General features: G+C 48.2%; 1 protein-coding gene across 1 annotated transcript in view; it reads left to right on the forward strand.

Moving 5' to 3' along the window:
• Positions 1–19,366, forward strand: part of FAT2 (FAT atypical cadherin 2) — a 58,353-nt gene that overhangs the window by 10,677 nt on the left and 28,310 nt on the right. The window contains exons 2-8 of the mRNA XM_010290269.1: positions 1,741–5,026; positions 5,462–5,776; positions 12,686–12,747; positions 13,579–13,890; positions 14,527–14,737; positions 17,160–17,302; positions 19,069–19,344. Coding sequence (XP_010288571.1) covers positions 1,762–5,026; positions 5,462–5,776; positions 12,686–12,747; positions 13,579–13,890; positions 14,527–14,737; positions 17,160–17,302; positions 19,069–19,344 — 4,584 coding nt within the window. The 5' untranslated portion in view covers positions 1,741–1,761. The remainder of the gene's footprint in view (positions 1–1,740; positions 5,027–5,461; positions 5,777–12,685; positions 12,748–13,578; positions 13,891–14,526; positions 14,738–17,159; positions 17,303–19,068; positions 19,345–19,366) is intronic.

Here is a 19,366-nt window from a genome sequence, read left to right on the forward strand (position 1 = left end):
CTCTAGGCAAGTCCCTACATGCTGAAAAACTCCTAAGCATTGTTAAGTAACAAGCAGAGTTTTTAAGAACGTGGTTTTCAACTTCTCCAAAGGAACCACATGCCTTTCTGGATCACCTAGCCCTGTCCTCCAAGATTCTCTTTCATTTGCTGTGCATTTGGGACTATGTTGTATTTCCTAGAAGTGAAATGATGTCATAAAAAAAAATCAGTCTGCATTTTGCCAAATCCAAATTGTGTTGACTTCTCTACAAATTCTGGCAGTTTCACTTCAGCTTCAGACCATTTGTTTCAAAAAGGAATGACCACAGCAGAGACATTGCTGGACAGTTGGCATCTATTTACCACGGAAAAAGAGATTTGAAGGAAGTATGAAATTTACAGCTTTGCATTTATCGGTAATTAGATATCTCAGTGAGAGACTATGACACATATTGTTACTTAGCCTCTGACAATTTGTTCCTAACATTCACCTTGACTTACAAATTGAACTAGTTCTGGCTTTTAAAGAGATGAGTCTTGAAAAAGTGTCTGGAAAAACAAGTCTTCCCTGTTTAAATCAGGAATGTGCCAAATGACTGGCAGGTACTTGATATATAATTTAAATTTAAAAGAGGAAGAAACAGTTCTAGATAAAGATCTCCTGGGTTATCAAGGGGAAATATATGCACCTATATTTAGCTTATCCCTGGTTTCAACCCCTAAATGCACACACAGCAGCACGCACTTAGGTTTTGAAGAGAGCAGGCCTTGATCCTTTAAAAAGCTCTGCAAAGCTCCCTTATAAAGTTATATCCTTATTAATCGCATATGTGCTCCCCAGTTCCTTCTTTGATACACCTTGTTCACAGAGATAAATCACGGAGCCGCAGATGTTCAGGAGTCATTAGAGAAGGAAGCTGATGGCGGGTGGTCATGGATGGCAGATCCTCTGCGAGAATCCTGACCCTGGGGCTTTGCCATGAGAAGGGAGGAACCAGAGAGATTACTCAACAGCTGAGGGTGATATGGTCAAAGCGTCTTGCTAGAAATCTGCTCTTTCAAGCAACACAGAGGCAGCCGGGGTCAGACCTGCGAGTTAGAAGAACTGAGATACAACTTGACTAGGACCTGAGCTAAAGCTGTCGAAAAGGCCACATTGTGGAGCTGGCCATTCAGAAGGAATTTGCACAATGTAGCAGGGCATCTCTGCTGGGGAAGGAGAACAGATTGCTGTAGGAGGAGAGGAAGGGGAAGACAAGCCGTGGGGAGAGACATCAACTCATGGTTTGTACATTGACCCTTGAGAAAATATTTTGCAAGAACTTGTATGGAGAAGTTAAGATAGAGAAAGGAGGATGGAGGAACAAGTGAGAAGTGAGGTTTGGATTTGGGGTGGCATGTTTAAGTATGCTGTTTGACTAGGGACAAGGCAGAAGTGAAGAGAGGTAGAGATCATTCGCAGAATAGGGAGTCAGCTTTATCATGACATTTCACAGAGCATTTCACATGGCTTTTCACATTTTGCCCTCTACAAGGGCAAAAACTGAAGGAGAGAAGGTGAATAGGCCTGGGCCAGCCTGGGGATGTGGGAGGACAGACCTCTGACTGGGACAGAAAGTGAGAAGAGCTGAGCTAACAGTCACATCAGCAAAGGCTGGGGTAGCGAGAGCAGGAAGATGAGGCTGAGCCCATGGGTACTTTTCCTCTAACACACTGGCCTTAAAAATAACCAATGATGTTCTTCCTTTAACCCCTGCAGGACCCAAGGAGACACCACACCATGGAAGTCACTATCAAGAGGCACTTCCTGAGTTTTGCTGTTTTCCTGATGTACTGTGTGGTCTGCAAAGTGAGCTGTGAAAAAGGCAACACTTCCCCTCTGCACTTCACCCACTTCTTCTACAATGCCACCATCTATGAGAATTCGGCCCCCAAGACCTATGTGGAGAGCTACATTAAAATGGGTATTTACAAGACAGACCCCGAGTGGGACATCAGATACAGAATAGCCTCTGGAGACAACACTGGTCTCTTTAAAACAGAGGAGCACGTGATTGGGGATTTCTGCTTCTTGAGAATAAGAACCAGGAGCAGCAACACCGCACTTTTAAACCGGGAGGTCAAAGACAGCTATATGTTAATAATCAAGGCCACAGAGAGCATCTTTGCCTACGAAGCCTGGGCCAAAGTCTTGATCCACATTCTGGACAGAAATGACTTGAAACCTCTCTTTTCACCCCCCTCCTACAAAGTGTCCATCAGAGAAGACACTCCTCTGAAAACAGTGGTCAGCACACTCAGTGCCACAGACGCTGACGCTGGCCAGAATGCCGAGTTCTACTACGCCCTCAACACCAAGTCCGACCTATTCACCGTCCATCCCACCACGGGAGCAGTTATGACCACAGGCAGGCTGAATAGCACCCATCGAGGCAGGCACCACCTGCAGGTTTTGGCTGTGGACAGAATGAGAAAGATCACAGAGGGGAATGGCTTTGGGAACCTGGCTAGCCTCATCATCCAAGTGGAGCCATCTGCCAGGAAACCCCCCTCTATCTCCTCAGTGAAGGTGACACCACCTGACTCAGCTCAAGACTTTCTCTATGCAACCGTGTCTGTAGAAAGTGGTGACTCAGAAGCAGGGATAGATTCAGTTGACTTTGTGGATGGAGATCCAGGAAGGTATTTCAAAGCTATCAAATCCTACTTTGGGAGCACTGAGTTCATGATTGTGTCAACCAAAGAGGTCAACTGGCTGCTTTACCCATTTGGTTTCAACCTCAGTCTGCAAGCCAAGGACAAGAGCAAGCCACCATTGTTCTCTCCTATTAGAGTTATCCATATACCTCCCTCCAAGTATGTCTCTGCCAGATTTGAGAAAGAAGTGTACCAGGTCCAGCTCAGTGAACTTTCCCCAGCTGGAAGCCAAGTTGTTATGGTGAAGATCACACCAGTCTTTCCAAACCTCAAATATATTTTGAGACCTACTCCTGACAGCACAAGCTTTAAAATCAATCCTCACACCGGACTGATAACTACAGTCAGAGCAATGGACTTCCGTGAACAGTCTCATTTTGAACTTGAAGTTACAACCATTAACAGTCACACATCCACAACTGTTGTCATTGACATCACTGACTGCAACAATCATGCTCCAAGTTTTAGTCAGTCTTCATACCATGGGGCCTTTGATGAAAATGTTCCTCCCGGTACCAGTGTCTTAACAGTAAGTGCTACAGATGAAGATGAAGGAGACAATGGCTTTGTCACCTACACCATAGCCAACCAGAAATCAGTTCCCTTTGTCATTGACCCCTATTCTGGCATCATTGCCACCTCCAAGTCAATGGACTATGAGTTGATGCAGAGATGGTATCATTTGCGAGTGTGGGCATCAGATTGGGGTTCACCCTTCCGCCATGAAACAGAGGTGTACGTCTCCCTCATGCTGAGCAATGTCAATGACAATGCTCCCGTGTTTGAGAAGGCAAGCTGCAGTGGCACCATCCCACGGGACTTTCCTGTTGGGAACCCTGTGGCCACAGTCTCTGCAATTGACAGTGATGAGCTGCAGCATATCAAATACGAAATCAAGTCTGGCAATGAGTTACGGCATTTTGAACTGAATCCCATCTCTGGAGTAATATCCCTTAGAATATCTCTGCGAGATCTTCCTTCTGAACAGCCACTTTTCTACTCTTTGAAAATAACTGCAACAGATGGAGAAAACTATGCTTTGCCAACATCTGTAAATATCACTGTGGTCAGCCAAGGTCTCCCTGTCAAAATGCAGTGCGAGGAAACAGGAGTCTTGAAACAACTGACAGAAACTATCATACACTCCATTGAGTCTCAGTCTCAAGGCCACGGGCAGGATGATGAAACATCTCTGAACTTGCACCTTATAAACCATAACGCTCCAAAGTTTGATGATGGTTTTCCACGATCTATTGATATCATAGAAACTGTTCCCATCAACTCAACTATTGCTGACCTTTCAGCTATTGATCCTGATACTGGTTTTAATGGAAAATTGGTCTATGTGATCTCAGATGGAAATGATGACAGTTGCTTTACCATTGACCTGGAACTGGGTCTCCTTCAAGTCCTTTCTCCTTTAGATCATGAACGAACCAGCTTCTACATTCTTAACATTACTGTGTATGACCTTGGCACACCACAAAAATCATCTTGGAAACTCTTGGCTGTGAATGTGTTGGATACCAATGATAACACTCCTAAATTCCCACAAGGTGCCTACTGGGTGGCAATACCAGAACATGTAGCAACAGGGACAACAATAGCTCAGCTGAAAGCAGAAGATGCTGATACAGATGACAATGGGAGAGTAAAATATTCTCTCCTAACCCCCACTGACAGGTTTGCCATTAACAGTGTCACTGGAGAAGTGACAGTTACAGGTGCCCTGGATAGAGAATTGTGGCCTTGCTATGTGCTGAAAATAGAAGCTAGGGACCAGCCCAAAACAGGTTACCAGCTGTTCTCTGTTACAGATCTCATTGTGACTCTGGAGGATGTAAATGACAACACCCCACAATGCCTCCCAGCCCTCAACAGTGTGAAGGTCCCAGAGGACCTGCCTGTGGGAACCATTCTCATGTTTCTGGAGGCTTTTGACCCAGATGCTGGCTCTGGGGGTGAGGTGAGGTACAGCCTCATTAATGACGAAGAGATGATGTTTCATGTGGATAAGCTGACCGGGGCACTCCGGTTGGAGAAGGAGCTGGACTATGAGAAGAAGGACTCTTACAATCTAACCGTGCAGGTCAGTGACGGTGGGAAGCCCTACTCTCGCTCTTCCCTCTGCCACCTAGAAGTGAACATCCTTGATGTCAACGAGAACTTGCACCCACCACGCTTTGCCTCCTTTGTCTTCAAAGGCTGGGTGCAAGAAAACAGCCCTGAGGGCACATCAGTGATGATGGTCACAGCAAAGGATATCGATAAGGGGAAAGATGGAGAGGTTCAATATTTCCTCCGAGAGGGTACTGGCCAGTCCGTCTTCCGCCTTGAAAAGGACACAGGTAATGACAGCTTAGTTTAAGGGTGTACCTTGAAGGTTTAAGCTACATGCTGTGGTTGACCTTGACCTAACAGGACATTTCTACATTTTATTTACAAAGTTCTATCCATTCTTTGCCTGTGCAGGGATGTACAATGTGCGTCCCTGTATCTGTCAAGGAGCAAGCAGGGTTTGCCTCCTTAAAACAGTGTAAAATCAATGTCCGTCCTCCCCCCAAATACTCAGGTCTTCCCTTTCACCTGTGTACCAAACTACCCTCAGCACAAGCAAGCCCTCACCTTCCACACAATCTCACAGCCATGCAAAGTTGGTGCCAGAGTTTATATCTGCAGCAAAGACCAGGAAGCAGACTAGAGACACAGACTGGTCTGGCATTAAGGACAAAGTGGTGTGAGCTCCTTAAATCCCTCACAAGTACTTTCTGTAATTCTTCTAGGCATCATCCGGACCATAGGACCACTCGACCGAGAAGGAACGTCTCACTACTGGCTGACAGTGCTAGCTCTTGACCTGGGAACAATTCCTCTTTCTTCTGTGACTGAAATTTATATTGAAGTCACCGATACCAATGACAACCCACCTCAGATGTCCAGACCTGTCTTCTATGCCTCTGTGATGGAGAATTCCCCACCAAACACGTCCGTCCTTCAGCTTGATGCCTTCGATCCAGACTCTAGCTCAGAGGGGAAGCTGACTTTTCACATCCTAACTGGAAATCCTCAAGGACTCTTCACCATTAACCTCATTACAGGTAAGACTGACCCAACATAGCATCTGTTTTTGAGGCTTCTAAGTGCCCAGAGGATGTTACATATTCAATATGAACAGCCCACACAGCTGCCTTTGTCACACCTTCCTTCTGCAGCTAAAGTCCCAGTCTCCAAATACACTGTGTGGGGAGGCTAAGTATTAAAACCCTCAACCTGAGGGCTGCTATTTGCATCCAGATGGCTCTTAGAATGACACAAATGTGCTACTTTCAAAGCCCTAAACAGAACCAAGCAGTCGCTTTTAATCTTCCCCCTTATAAACAACTGCCCTATTGCACAGCCTGAGCCAGGAAACACCCTTCTGGAAATGACTATCTGCTCCTGAGACAGACCAAGGCAGGATTAATAAAAATGAATCCCACTGCATTTAAAGGCTCCACCCGTTCTCCGGCGCTATTAATGTAGTAAGTGTAGTAAGCCTCTTCTGCCATCTTCCTAGACTGTATCTTTCATCTGAGGATTAATTACCAGATCTTTCAGAGCCATCAAAAACCCGCTGATGTTTTGTGTAAACAGCTTCCTCAAACTATCTCAGCAGCACTGACACTGGGCCAGTCTGGCAAGGAAAGCTGTGCCGAGCCCTTCACGCCATCAGCTCCTGGGAGAGGAGGGGAGGGAGGGCACAGCGCCTGAATATGGGAGAGGATTAATTGCATGACTTTGATCTCCTGTGGATAAAAGTAGTTCACCCACTGCAGCGGGATGGAAGCCTGCTCTCAGGTGAGAGAGGAGCGGGGTGTACTGAAAAAGGCTAGTGCAGCTCTCCATCACGGGTCACCTGTGGTGTAATGGCGCTCTGGCAGTTCTCTACGGCTGGCGGGGAGGGGGGTGTTCAGAAAAAACTGCTACGCTGAAACACCGAAATCCTCCTGGTTGCAAGAGATTCACAGGGCACCGTACAGACGCACCTGGATACGTCAGCTAACTGTGACCCCAGCTGCAGCTACCTCCACCCGCAGCAGCTCTGTAGCCAGGCCAGGGCACCGCTCTGCATCCAGCTTTCCCACATCGCCCAACCAACCACGCACCACGCGGCCCCCCAGGCAGCTTGCACAAAAGCTGCGTTCCGCGCAGAGGTGCCTTCAGAGGCCCTATTTGAGAAGATCACTACCTTTCCGCCGGGACGTGGACCAGAAATGGCTATCAGGACGCCGGGCCAGCTCCCCTCACCCGCTGAGCTCCAGCTCGCAGCCCCGCGCAGCCCGCGCTATGCCGCAGGCAAAATGGCCACCCCAGCGTGAGCGCAGCCCTGCTCCAAAGCTGTCGCGTCTTATGGTAAAATAAGCAAAACTGGCAAAATCTAAGCGTTTGCGAGACACCTCACCTCTAAGCCAACCTTTTAATCCCCATCTTAGATAAAAAAAGCTCTCTCGGGTATGAGTCATCTCCTGCCCATCTCTCTCTACAGCCAGGTAATTTGCATGTGAAAAGTGATAACTTTGTCAGTCCTGTAAGAAACCCAGGAGCTGATCTTATCTCTTGGGCAGTTGCTGGAGGTCTCTTCTTTAAACCCTGAGCTTGGAGGTTGTTTAAGGTCTAAGCCTGATGAGGATTCAGTTATGTGTTGTTTTACTTGCATGTCACCCAAAAGAACAAATAATTTCCTGCAAACATTGGCATAAACTGAGCAGTTTATATCCTCATGCTTACAGTGTCTAAAGAGAAGTCATCGGCTACTACTGCCAGAAAGAATATCACAGCTTGTCTAAATTTCAGGGCTGTAGGCAGCTCATTGGAAACCCATTTACATTCTGCAGACAAGGGCGTGCTAGTTGCTCCGTTAAGTAGAATAAAAATATACTCTTTGGTCTCAGCCTGCCTGGTAGTGCAGCGTTCAACGATGAACTGCTGGTCTTTCAGTTCCTGGTCATTCACATCAGTGCAGGGTTGTATTCAAAAAAAGGGTTATCCCAGTGCAGTGCAAAACAAATGACACTGCAAGTATCTGAGCACTACAGTGCTACTAGACCACTGGTGTTTATTCTGGATTTTTAGTTAGAACATGTCCTTTGTTTTTCAAGTGCAATAAGTGTATGTCTTTTTTCACTAGCTAGAGGAAACGATCACAAAAATATCCAGAAATATTGCAGTTATTGAAATGCCAGAGATCTATATGATCCAGATTGCCAATACTTCTGTGGTCAATCCTAAATCCTATGACAGCAAAAGAGTAGGCAGAGCTGCTTATTGGGGATAAAGCTGAGCGTCTGCCACATTATTCCATGACGAACGCTGAAGTTTCAAGAGGAAGCCACGGAGGCTGCTGCTCCCTCATCCCGGAGCAAGAGATGATCTGCATGTGCCGGGAGTTCCTCCGGCACTCGGGTGAGAAGGGAGGCTCCCAAAGGCAGAGAAGATTGTGGTCGAGACCTCTTCGATCCCACGCTGTCACCAAAGGATAAATAAGTCACATCGGCACTGAAATAAGCCACAGCACGAGCGGGCCAGAGGTCGGCCTGGGTCTCTCCTCGGCCGGGCGCTCCTGGTGGGAGCCCCTTGCGCTAATAGGAATTCAAGTCCCGATTTACTGTTACAACGGGCACGTCTACACCCAGAATAACCCTGCAGAATAGCCCTGGATAATTATTCAGGGCGCAGTGCCACACGATTGCAAGTAACCTATTCCTGGCCCTGGAGCCGGCATGTTCTGCGTGTGATCCAGTATCTGGACGTGGGGGTGGGTTGGCCGGTGGAGACACACCCAGCAAGGCCCCTTGGCTTTTCCTCCTGAGGCCTTGCAAGGAGCCAGGGACGGCCATGACAACTGTCCCTCAGCAGGGCTTGTCTCCACCAGCATCCCTCAACTACCACAGAAGGGCTCTAAGCTCTCCCAGCCCTCAGTTCCCTGAAGAGGGTGGAGGAAAAAAAAGAGGGAAAATAAATGAAAGGCTAATGAGAAGAGGGAATAAAACTGCGCAGCGAGATGAAAGCTTTCTGCCATCGGCGATGGAATCTCTCCAGCCCAGCCTGGCAGCTGGTGCAGAGCAGTGTTTGTGGGAGACAGAGAGAGAGACACATGGAGAGACGGGCAGATAGTAGGGTCTGGGGTATTCTTTCACCAGAAAGGTTTTCAACTTGTTTTGTGCAGAGTTTGCAGTCCCTGGTGTGGAGGGGGTTCCCGTCCAGACAGGACTGGGAGGAATTGGGAGGCTGTGGCAGGAAGAGTCAGGACGAAGCCATTCATCCAGCTGAGAGGCTGCTTGGAGAATTCTTTTACCTCGGATTATTCATCTCCAGCTCTTATCTAGTGCTTGTTCTTCTGGTGCTTCTGCTGCTCTGACAGCGTCCATGGGCTTCCCCAGGATGCCTGTGGTTCCCAGCATTTCTTTGCATGGAAGGACATGCAGACACAGCCTGCTCCTTAAATCTGAGGGATGGTTGCGCTGCTGCTCCCCGAGCCAACATACCACAGGCTGCAGCTGAGCCCAGAGTAGTGCAAAGCAGGGTCGGAACAAGAGGGGAGGTGGTAGAAGGAGAAGAGAGATGAGAAGGTGAAAGGGAAGCAACAGTGAGACAAGAGAAATAGGATTTCAGAAGAACAACCTCTTCCCTTCTCAGGCTCTTGTGAAAGCCCCAGTGCCTGCAAACCTGATTCTGGCTATTTTAACTATCTTAGATTTTCTTCCCTGCAGTGAGGGCAGGGGGCCAGCAACCTCCACCCCAGCCCTGCTCTCTTGCCAGCAGAAGTTATTATTATTTCTTGTTCCCTGACAACAATGCACTGTTAATTCTGCTGCTCCTGTTCCAACACGACCAGCTTTCCTCTCTCCCCTTTCCAGGCAGCAACCGGGAGAATTACAGAAAACCCTTTCCCATTGCTGTGCGTCGATAGGCTGCAAGGGCAGAGCTTGTGCCTGTCTGTATGCAAGCAACAGAAGTTTACAGATAATTCCTGGACCTCCAGGTGAATGCAGAGCTTGGCTAATTGGCCAAGCACAATTAGGACCTTTGACAGTTTTGTTCAGTCTCCGTAGGACTCAGCAGAAACCTTCAGGGCCACATAAAAGAACATGAATAAAGGACACCCACTCGATCTCAAGTCCCATGGGATGGACTAGCTGGTGTTTTCCAGAGGGGCAGGGACTGCACTAACAACTCGCGTGTGCACATTACACAAAATACTCTCATTAAAAACTAAACGTGCACCTCCCGGGTCCTTGCAGGGGGCACAGGAAGAACTGAGGAATTGTTTCCCCAGGCCACAAAAGCTGACAGCCGTTCCCCTTTAATAACAGTTTCCACTTCCATTTTAGCCCTCTGGCTTCACAGGGTGTATAACCAAGTAGCAACAAATAAAAATATGCATTAATTCCAGCTGGCTTCTCTCGAGCACCACGTCCGATCCCCGTCTCCCTGTCTCTGGGTGCTCAGCTGCCGTGTGAACACTGCTGGCAGTTCATGCATCTTGGCAGCTGCGCAGCACCACGGCTCCATACAGGAATTAGAGTGATTAACTGTTAACCACAAGAGCTTTCTGATCTCAAGGCAGAGTGGCAACGGCTCTGGGGAGGGGAGTTGGGTGCTGCAACTGAGCACAGGATAAGGGACAGAAGGATTTTGCCCAGGGTCAGGAGAAGCCAACCCTTTGACTTGTGGCTCAACAGGTATGAAGCTAAACCCTAAAGTACCATCTGTTAAGACTTCCAGCTGGGATACAGTACAGGTCTGTGGTAGAGAATAGAGTCAGCTCTTATGCCCCAGAAGATGTGAGCACCTTCAGTGGTACAGATGTTCAAGATAGTCTTTAAGTTCCAGTTCACCTGCCTTCACTACTGTCCTCCTTCTCCAGCTCTAGAAAGCTCAGCTACGATCCTGTTCTCTTTCATTTTTATCATTAGGTCATGAAAGAATTTCAGGGTGTGGCCAGGCAAATCCAAATAATCACTTCAGAGTGGTTAAGTTACCTTCCATCAGCTGGCATGCAGTAACGAAGTGCAAACAAGGTATTAGTCTGTTGCAACTGAATTTTGCAATCCGATAGACTAGAATTATCCCCAGTGTGCGCACAGGTAGCGGGTGGCTCTGTTGTCAGTATCTAACTATGTGTCCTATGGGCTTGTTAGGCCAAAATTATGAATCATCCCCTGATGTAGCTGGAATTTTAGGCTTTGCTTCCCTGTCCTATCCAGCCTATTGGCAATGTGGACAGGAGCATCAGAGATCTCAGTGAACAGCTGCTGCAATTCCTTGTTTAGGCACCCATTAAGCGAGCATTTCCATGCATTTCAAGAGGTTTGCTGCTATTGGAGCCCTATAGCCTCCCACAAGCCTTGGAGGGATTCAAAAGCTCCTCAGCCAGTGTGCTCTCAGGCCACTGCTGAGTCCTCTTCACCTGCTGAGATGTCAAAAGAAAGATTAGGGAGAAAAAAAAATACCCATGACATACATGCAAACAGAGTCTTTCAAATCATCTTGTCATAACACATTAAGGAGTGTTGATTTATGATTGTAAAGGCATCAAATAAATGTTTAGTGCAGTGATTGGTGCCAGATACGAATAATCCCAGAGAACAAGTGGAAACAGTTAACAATAGTCTTGTTCCAAGCAGCTGCTCCTTGCTCCCTCCTTCAGCTGCCTGGTGTTTCCTGCAGCCATTTGAAATTTTCTCCTGCTTATCATGCTCAGACAGCAATACACCAAAGTATGATACAACTGAAAACAATACTGTTAATTAAAACTTTTTTGGCTTTGGACCAGAAGTGAGAGTTGAGATGGGTTCACGCAACTCTGATTTACAAGTCTTTCAGGATGCACAAGCGCACGTGCTCACATCACTGCAAATGCACACTGCCACTGCAAAGCATTTCCCAGAGCAGCATGAGCCTGTATCACCACTTGTGGTGGTCAGGAAAACTCACCCTCCCTTTTGTTTGTGGGAGGAAGCAGGATTTCCCTTTGCAAGGAATAAACATCATGATAACAGTGACCGCTGGCAGCAGGAGATGTGGGAAATGGACAAAAACAGTCACAGGTGACTGTCAGAAAATCATGCATTATATATCCAATTTCCATCAGCTGTAAAGCAGTTGTGAAAATGGTCTAGAGCTGCTTTTCCCCAAAGGTGAAGAGTCAAGGCACTTGATAAGGATTATTATCAAACCAGATGTGGAAACACAAGCCTCAACGCCATCCTTTCCACACTTGCATCTACTCAGCTTAGTCATTGACAGGCCAAAAAGAGGCAATTACAATGATTTTGTCTAAACTCTAGTTTATTATAGCCACAATTCCTCCCTCCTGCATCCAACCTATTCCCTGCAGTTAAAATAGTGTGTATTTTTCAGAAATCCCTCAAATCTTGCAATTGTTGGAGGATTCATCCTGTCTCTCAGCAAGGCTTGAATGATAATACCAACATTATTACCGACTGCATACCTTATTTTTAGCCTGAATGCATTTGTTCTAGCAGTAGAATAGAGGGTATTTCCCAAGACAGAAGACAAACTTTTGTCAAAACACTGTAAATTGCAAAGAGCAAGGTTCAGCACAGGGAAAATAGGAGTCGAGACTTGTTAAGAGGCCAAACTTGTGCCAGCGCATGCAGAAAGTTTCTTACTTAGAGGCATAAGAAAAGTTTTGTTTTCACAGTCCTGCAGCCTTTCTCACCAAATGCCTTGACAACTCTCAGCTGATGTAGGCATCTAGTAGGTGTCCCCCCTCCTCCATGGTCTCTGTAATCAGAGGAGAGAGAGCAGCACCTCCACGCAGGGATTCACACCGGCCGTGGACAACTTGCCCTCTGGGGGTATCTCTCTTTCTCCTCTGATCAAAAAAGGGAACCTGAAGCAGGACGGGCGGGCAGGCTGATGTGGGGCACACGGGGATTTGATCACCCCCGGCTTTCCTCGGACATTGAGTCTTGGAGCTCAAAGGGTTTCTCTTTTGGCAGGTCTGATTTCCACGACTTCACGGCAGCTGGATCGAGAATACAAGGCTGAACATATCCTAGAGGTGGGTAACGATGATTGTAATTAGCTTTATTTACCTACAAGTGTATTAAGTCCTCAAAGAGCTTTCCTTGCAAGTTGGAGCACAGAGAAAGAATCTCATCCCATCAGCTCCCAACTGCTGGGAAAGTTAATTAAATGGTGTGTGTTGCCCTAAGAGACAGCTGCAGCAGTACTGCGGGGTTTATTATTTCCTTACTGAAGAATGGAGCAAAAGGCCTCTTCTGGAAGCTGTGGGAATGCAGGAAGAGGACTGGAATTGTCCTCTAGCAGGATGGGTAATAGGTTATGGGGGAAAGAGCAAGCCAGACAAATCCACTCCCATTTATCTCATTGTATTGGACATTGCTGTGCAGCTTTGTGTTACTGGCCCCCATCTTTAGCTGCTCTGAGCTATGTGTATTTACGTTAGAGGGATCTTGAGGTGTTTCATTCTATCAGGGTGATTGAGGATAATACATTTCTCTCTGCATGCTGGGAGTGCACACAGGCACAACGAAGTGAGGGTGGGTGGTAACTGGCCAAACCATTGCAATACAAATGTTTTGAGTGGTGTGACCCCTAATGACCAACCCGACCCACTGCCCAGAGCAACTGCAAGCAGGAGCCCTGCAGACGCGTCTCCCTGTGCATGCACAAGCCTTACACAGTGCCAGCTACAGCCACCAGATTTTACCCTGCAGAGAGGAGCAATGCCTCTGAAAATGTTGAAATACAAATGCAGATCCACACAAAAACCCTAGTTTAGTCATTGCCCATCAGGATGAAGGTTGGCTGCTCATCTCCCAGGTCATGACAAAGAGCTCTGTCACCTACTCCCTTTGCTTGCTGGCAGGTGGCTGTTTCCGACAACGGGGAGCCAGCCCTGAAGTCCACCAGCAGAGTCGTGATACAAGTCCTGGATGCCAACGACAGTCCTCCCAGTTTCCCCCACAAGCTCTTCATGGTGCAGCTTCCCGAGAGAGAAGCCTCGGAGAGGCCAGTGCCGGTCTATAGGCTGATCGCTTCAGACCGTGATCAGGGCCAGAACAGCCAGATCACCTACACCATCGAGGAGGAAGAGGAAGGGATATTCACCATCAACCCCACAACTGGCATGGTGTTTTCCAGGAAAGCTTTTCCTGCCTCTGAATACAACATACTCACGGTGAGAGGAGAGGGAAATGGAGAGAGCCAATGGGAAGAGGGGGGTGAAGAGGGAAACAGAAAAGATAAAAGAAGGAAAGAGATCAAGAAAATGCAGCAGTGGAAGGAGAGCTTGAATGAGACAGCCTTGGGTTACAGGGAGAGAAACTGGGAGGGAATGATGGGAAATGCAGAAGGTAAGCAGCTATTAAAAATGGAGGATAAATTTAAAATTAACTGTCCAACCCACTCTCAGAGATGAACACAGTGATCCATGATCCCATATGGATGTGGACCTGAACCTGAACAGTTGTTGGGTTTCAGCAGTGCTTCCATTCAGCAGTCTGATCAGGCCATGGGGCTTGGATATAGGTTTAAAGCTCTCCGATGCTCTGTGGGTCCTTGCAACAAGGCTTGTGATCCAGGTCTCTGCTGTGGATTGAGCTTGGCAGATTTGCTTGATGGTCAAGAGGAATTTGGGTTGCACAGCTCTACCTTGGAAGCAGCCAGAGCATGGTCCACTGACTTAAGATTTGTTTTGTGGCATTTTGGGTGCACTTGGACCTGAAACTCCTGGTGGGTGGGAGAAACGGCTTCCCATGGGGCTCCCATGGGTTAAACCAGCCTTCTCCCTGACTGCATATGCATTTCCCGGCAGGTCAAGGCAACAGACGGCGGCAGCCCACCACTTTCCTCCCACGTCCGACTTCACATCAGCTGGGTCACCCGGCCCGGCCCCTCCTCGGAGCCACTAGCTTTTGATGAACCCCATTTTAACTTTGCCGTGATGGAAACAGATCCCGTAAACCATATGGTGGGAGTGATCAGCATTGAAATGGGCCCCAGCCAAGTGTGGTTTAATATCACAGGTGAGACACAGAAATTAAACCAGGGCAGTGGTGTCTGGGAGCACTTGCCCCAGCTCCCTTGGCTTTCAGCACCCGCATGCCTGAGCTAATGAAGTTGTTTGCTTTAGGTGTAGGTGAGCTACAGGGAAAGCTTTCTCACAGACACCAAAAGGCTTAAACAGCAATAGACAAAGCTGCCCATCCAAGGCCTCCGGTGCCAAGTGCAATTATCTAATACATATTTTTAATGACATTCTGGGACTTGCCGGTGATTGAGGTGTTCTCCGATGTCATGTGAAAGGCAGGGCATGCCAGCCCCAGCTCCTCCTGGGAATCGAGTGACACTGTCGGTTGTGGTAAAACAGCCTGCGAGGATCCAGGTGTCTGGCTGGGTCTGGCAGACACCCCCCGTCAATCCCTCGCTGCTGAGCCCATAGTCCCGACAGGGAGCCGAGAGAGAAAGATTCCTCCAAGAGCTGGTCTGACCTGACTGGTGGGGCTCTCCTTTCCACCTCACAGAATCCCAGGAATGACTTAGACATGAAATGTGAAGAAGCTCTAGGGCCTTCCCTAAGACACACGATGCCAGGGCAGAGGGGACGTGGGCTGTCACCCCAGAGGACTCGTCAGGCAGCGCCTGTACAGAACTGGTCCTATGAATGAGGGCCAATTGTGCTCATGTAATTTGGTGGTTTGAAGAGGTGCCCCAATCTGCCTTGCACAGCCTTTCTCTGACACTGCCTGCAGGGCTTGCCCTCATCAGACAAAGCCTTTACTTGGGCGAGTGAATAGCTTTACCCATTACTACGTTAGGGCAGGGATAATGGTGTATAAATACAATTAAGCAACAAGAGATACAATGCTACAAGGAGCAGACAATACCAGTGCAAGGCTTATCGGGCATTAGTAGCGTCTGCTTGGGTTTGCAGAATTAACGGTATATTCCTCTGAATGTTATCCCATCATTTCCCTGCTGAGTGCTTGCCTGTATGCTTGACCTCATCGTTACCAGTTTCTAGTGCACCAAGTGCTACTCAGGGCTCTCTTGGTTTCTATACTGGTGGAAGAGGACAGGATTTCATTTTCCCTGCTAGGGAAGCAAAGCATCATGGTGATGCAGACTTCAGAGTCTTCAGCACCTCGTTCGAAAACTCGCCTTTCCCGGTCCACAAAGGCTTTGTCACTGCAGTTGATGGCATCTGCAAAAACTGACCAAGCATCATCTTTCTTCATCTCTTTTCTTTCCTGGGCTTCCTCTTTCCCTTTGGCACTGTGCACCCTCTCTTTTCTCAGGGAAAGGTATCCATGGGTCTCTCTTTTCCTCTCTGCTTCTTTCTGTCCCCTTCACAGCAGGAAAGTGGTGGTCCAGATGGCTGGCTACCACTGCCTTTCTCCTGCAAGGGAAGATCTGTAATTTAACCACCAGCCAAGATTTTTCCAACTGGTAAGAGAATAAAGCAGAATCCAGAGCATGCAGTAGCTCAGAAGGGAGAAGGTGAGACTTGGGACAAATCACAGAAAACTGCTTCTACCTCTCCATATCTCGGAACAGCGTAGCAGTGTTTCACATACGAGAGAGAGCGAACAGGCCACCAGCAACTGAGGCATGAGAAAGGACCTGCCACGCCAGGGCTGAGCAGCAACGGTGTGAGGGACAGCCGCCTGCTGCTGAGCAGCTCAAGCCTGCGGTTCCCTGCACTACGCAGCCATCTGGGTTGGAGACAACAGGCTCTGCTCACCCTAGAAGCACCGTCTGCCTCCCCAACTGTTCAAGTATTGGGCTGCTTCAGGTAGCTCACTGGCTCCCAGCCGTGGCAATGAAGACCATTGCTGATATGCCCACAGTGTGACCTTGAATTGGAAGCCAGCAAGAGCATTGTTCAGCCCTGCAGGTCCCTGATCCATGCTAAGCCTGTGATGCTGCATAGCTGGAGACCTTGTGCAAATAAATCAATGCTCAGATGTGACTGTTGCAAATTTAGCCAGGACATCATATGCATACATGCACCCTTTCCCCTTCTCTCCTCCCCCTCCTTTTCTCTAATTCCCCTTGCACTTCTTTGTCACCATCTGTGACTACCTTTTTGTCCAGCTTCATCATGTCCTCCCCACCTCCTGTGTCCATCTATCACATTTTTTATTGATTTTCCAGATTTGGGGGAAACCTCAGCTACAGCATTTTCTCCAATCTAACTGTGGCCAAAGAGCTGCGGCAAGTGCCTACACATCCCCATTCAAGATATATTGCCTGGCATGCCACATATCTGTGGCTGGGCATGAGCTCCTTGTGTGATTGTGTCTGGTGTCTCATCCTTTGGATCTCAAGGCAGCTCCTGGAATCCCTTCCCCTGCAGAGGCTGCTGGCACCTGCAGCTTGCTCCAGACAGAAATCTAACTGTAACTGCTCCCCTCATTTCCTTGTCTCATCTCTCCCTTATCCCAGGTGGTGATGATGACATGGATTTTGACATTGAAAAGAGTACAGGCAGCATGGTCATTGCAAGAGCCCTCGATGCAAGGAAGAAGTCAAGCTATAACCTGACAGTAGAAGTCACTGATGGATCCACTACCATCAAAACACAGGTAGTGTAGAGACCCCATCTACAGTGATTATATGCCAAAGGGAATCTTTCTTCCGAGCTCTGGATCAGGTGCCAGGTACAAGAATCTCCTTACACTGTGATCTGACATTACACAGTGACCCAAGTACCAAGCTAAGATTTTTTTTAAGTTGTTGGAAACAGAAACAGTCTAGGAAAGCCCCAGCATTTCCTGTTGATCACAGCCAGCACACAAGGACACATCTACACCACCAGACAAGCTGGGGTGGCAGTTCACACTCTCAAACCTCAACCTGCTCTCAGCTGCTCAGGCTGAACTACAACATGGCTGGGACAAGATGCTAAGACATAAGGGAAATACATATGCAGATAGATCAGGCTTGGGTCCATGGTTCCATGTCAAGGGGTATTCCTGGGGCTTGCTAGCCTATGTAAAGCCAGCACAGACACATCTGTAAGAGGTGAGGTGAGGCCCTGCCCTGTGCTGCTCCAAATGCACGAGGTGGGACACTGAGAACATATCTGCACTGACATCCATGGGGCTCAGTGGGGCAACTGCAGAGATGCTGTGTCCTCTGAGTTGCCACATGAAAAGGAAGCATTGGTGAAAGGAGGCATGCTGCTCTCAGGCATGGCCCCAAGCCCCAGGTGAAACGGCTGCTGAGATGTGCCCATCTTTACCTACCCTCAGGAGGGGTATTCAGGGCTTGGTCTTTCACCAACTGTTTGCTCCATGCATAAGCAGCATCCAAAAATCCAACCCTCGCTGCACAGGAAGACCTAGAATGTGAGTCATCTGTCAGTGACGCTTATTGTGGGAAATTCACTGCGGGGGATGATGAGTGAGGAACACTACCATTCCTGTGAAACCAATGCTAACGGACTGCTATCTATCTCAGCTATCTTCAGGTATTGTTCCAAATAAACAAACAAAGCCCCACCTTGCCTGGTGTGCATTCCCTGCCACCTTGCATCTCATCCCTACATTTATTTTGGCACTTAAGACCACTAGCAGATGTCAAAAAACCTGCTTGTGCAAAACACCCGTGGCATGTTCAGGTTTGCTAAAGGAAGCGAATTATTACACTTGGTTGGGACTTCCTAAGATGCAGTCAACACTTCAGTAGGGGGGTCAGAACAGTCAGGATAGGAGACCAAACAGAAGAAACTAGGTGACTTTGCAGGCAGGATTCAGGCAGGTCATTCACAGGGGTTTGATGTTAAATGTAGAGGGGAGGACTGGGCTAAAAACTGTAGACCACAAACTTTGCTTCTGCATAGCTTCTCCACACACATGCTGCTCTTGAGATAGGCCAGCCCCTCCCTTCCTTTACCAAACATCCTCTCTCTGTCAGCTTGCTGGTGTGTAATTAATGAGTGCTGGTGTGGAGGCACCAGCCAGCAAAGCTGGCACCACGGCTGAGCAACTGCTGCTTTTCACAGCAGGCTCTGACTGTTTCCCCGTGTGCCAAGTGCAGGCACATTCGGTCTGAATAGCTTGCCAGGTTGGAGACATTAAAAAAAATGAGAGGAAGCAAACTGAAAATCACTAAGGGAAAGCACAGCAGGAGTTCCGCTGGGAGAAAGACAGAGGTCCTGAAGCTTCCCCAGAACAGAAGGTCCTGGGGAAGCTCCCAGTCACCATGGATGGCAAAGCCCCAGAAGTGACGATTACAGCACTGAGAGCATTGCTACACCCCAGAGGTGTTGGCAGCTGAGATTTTACATGGCTGCATAAGTCAGGTTGCTCTCATGTCTCTGCTGCCCTCACTGTGTTGTCTCCCCCCATAGGCATTTATCCACGTGATTGACATCAACCAGCACCGTCCCCAGTTCCTGGAGAGCCATTACGAGGTGAGGATTCCTGAAGATACGCCCTCAGGGAGGGAAATCCTTCAAGTCAGTGCAACAGACAAGGACAATGGCAAGGGGCTCATCTACACCATCCATGGCAGCATGGACCCCAAAAGCACAAGACTTTTCCAGTTGGATCCAAGCAGTGGGGTCCTCACAACAGCAGAAGGCTTCAGTTCCCAGCCCATGCCACAACACACCCTAACAGTGATGGTGAGTCCCAGCCAAACCCTGA

This window comes from Phaethon lepturus, unplaced genomic scaffold (genome assembly GCF_000687285.1).
Source record: "Phaethon lepturus isolate BGI_N335 unplaced genomic scaffold, ASM68728v1 scaffold207, whole genome shotgun sequence".
NCBI classification, from domain to species: Eukaryota; Metazoa; Chordata; class Aves; order Phaethontiformes; family Phaethontidae; genus Phaethon; species Phaethon lepturus.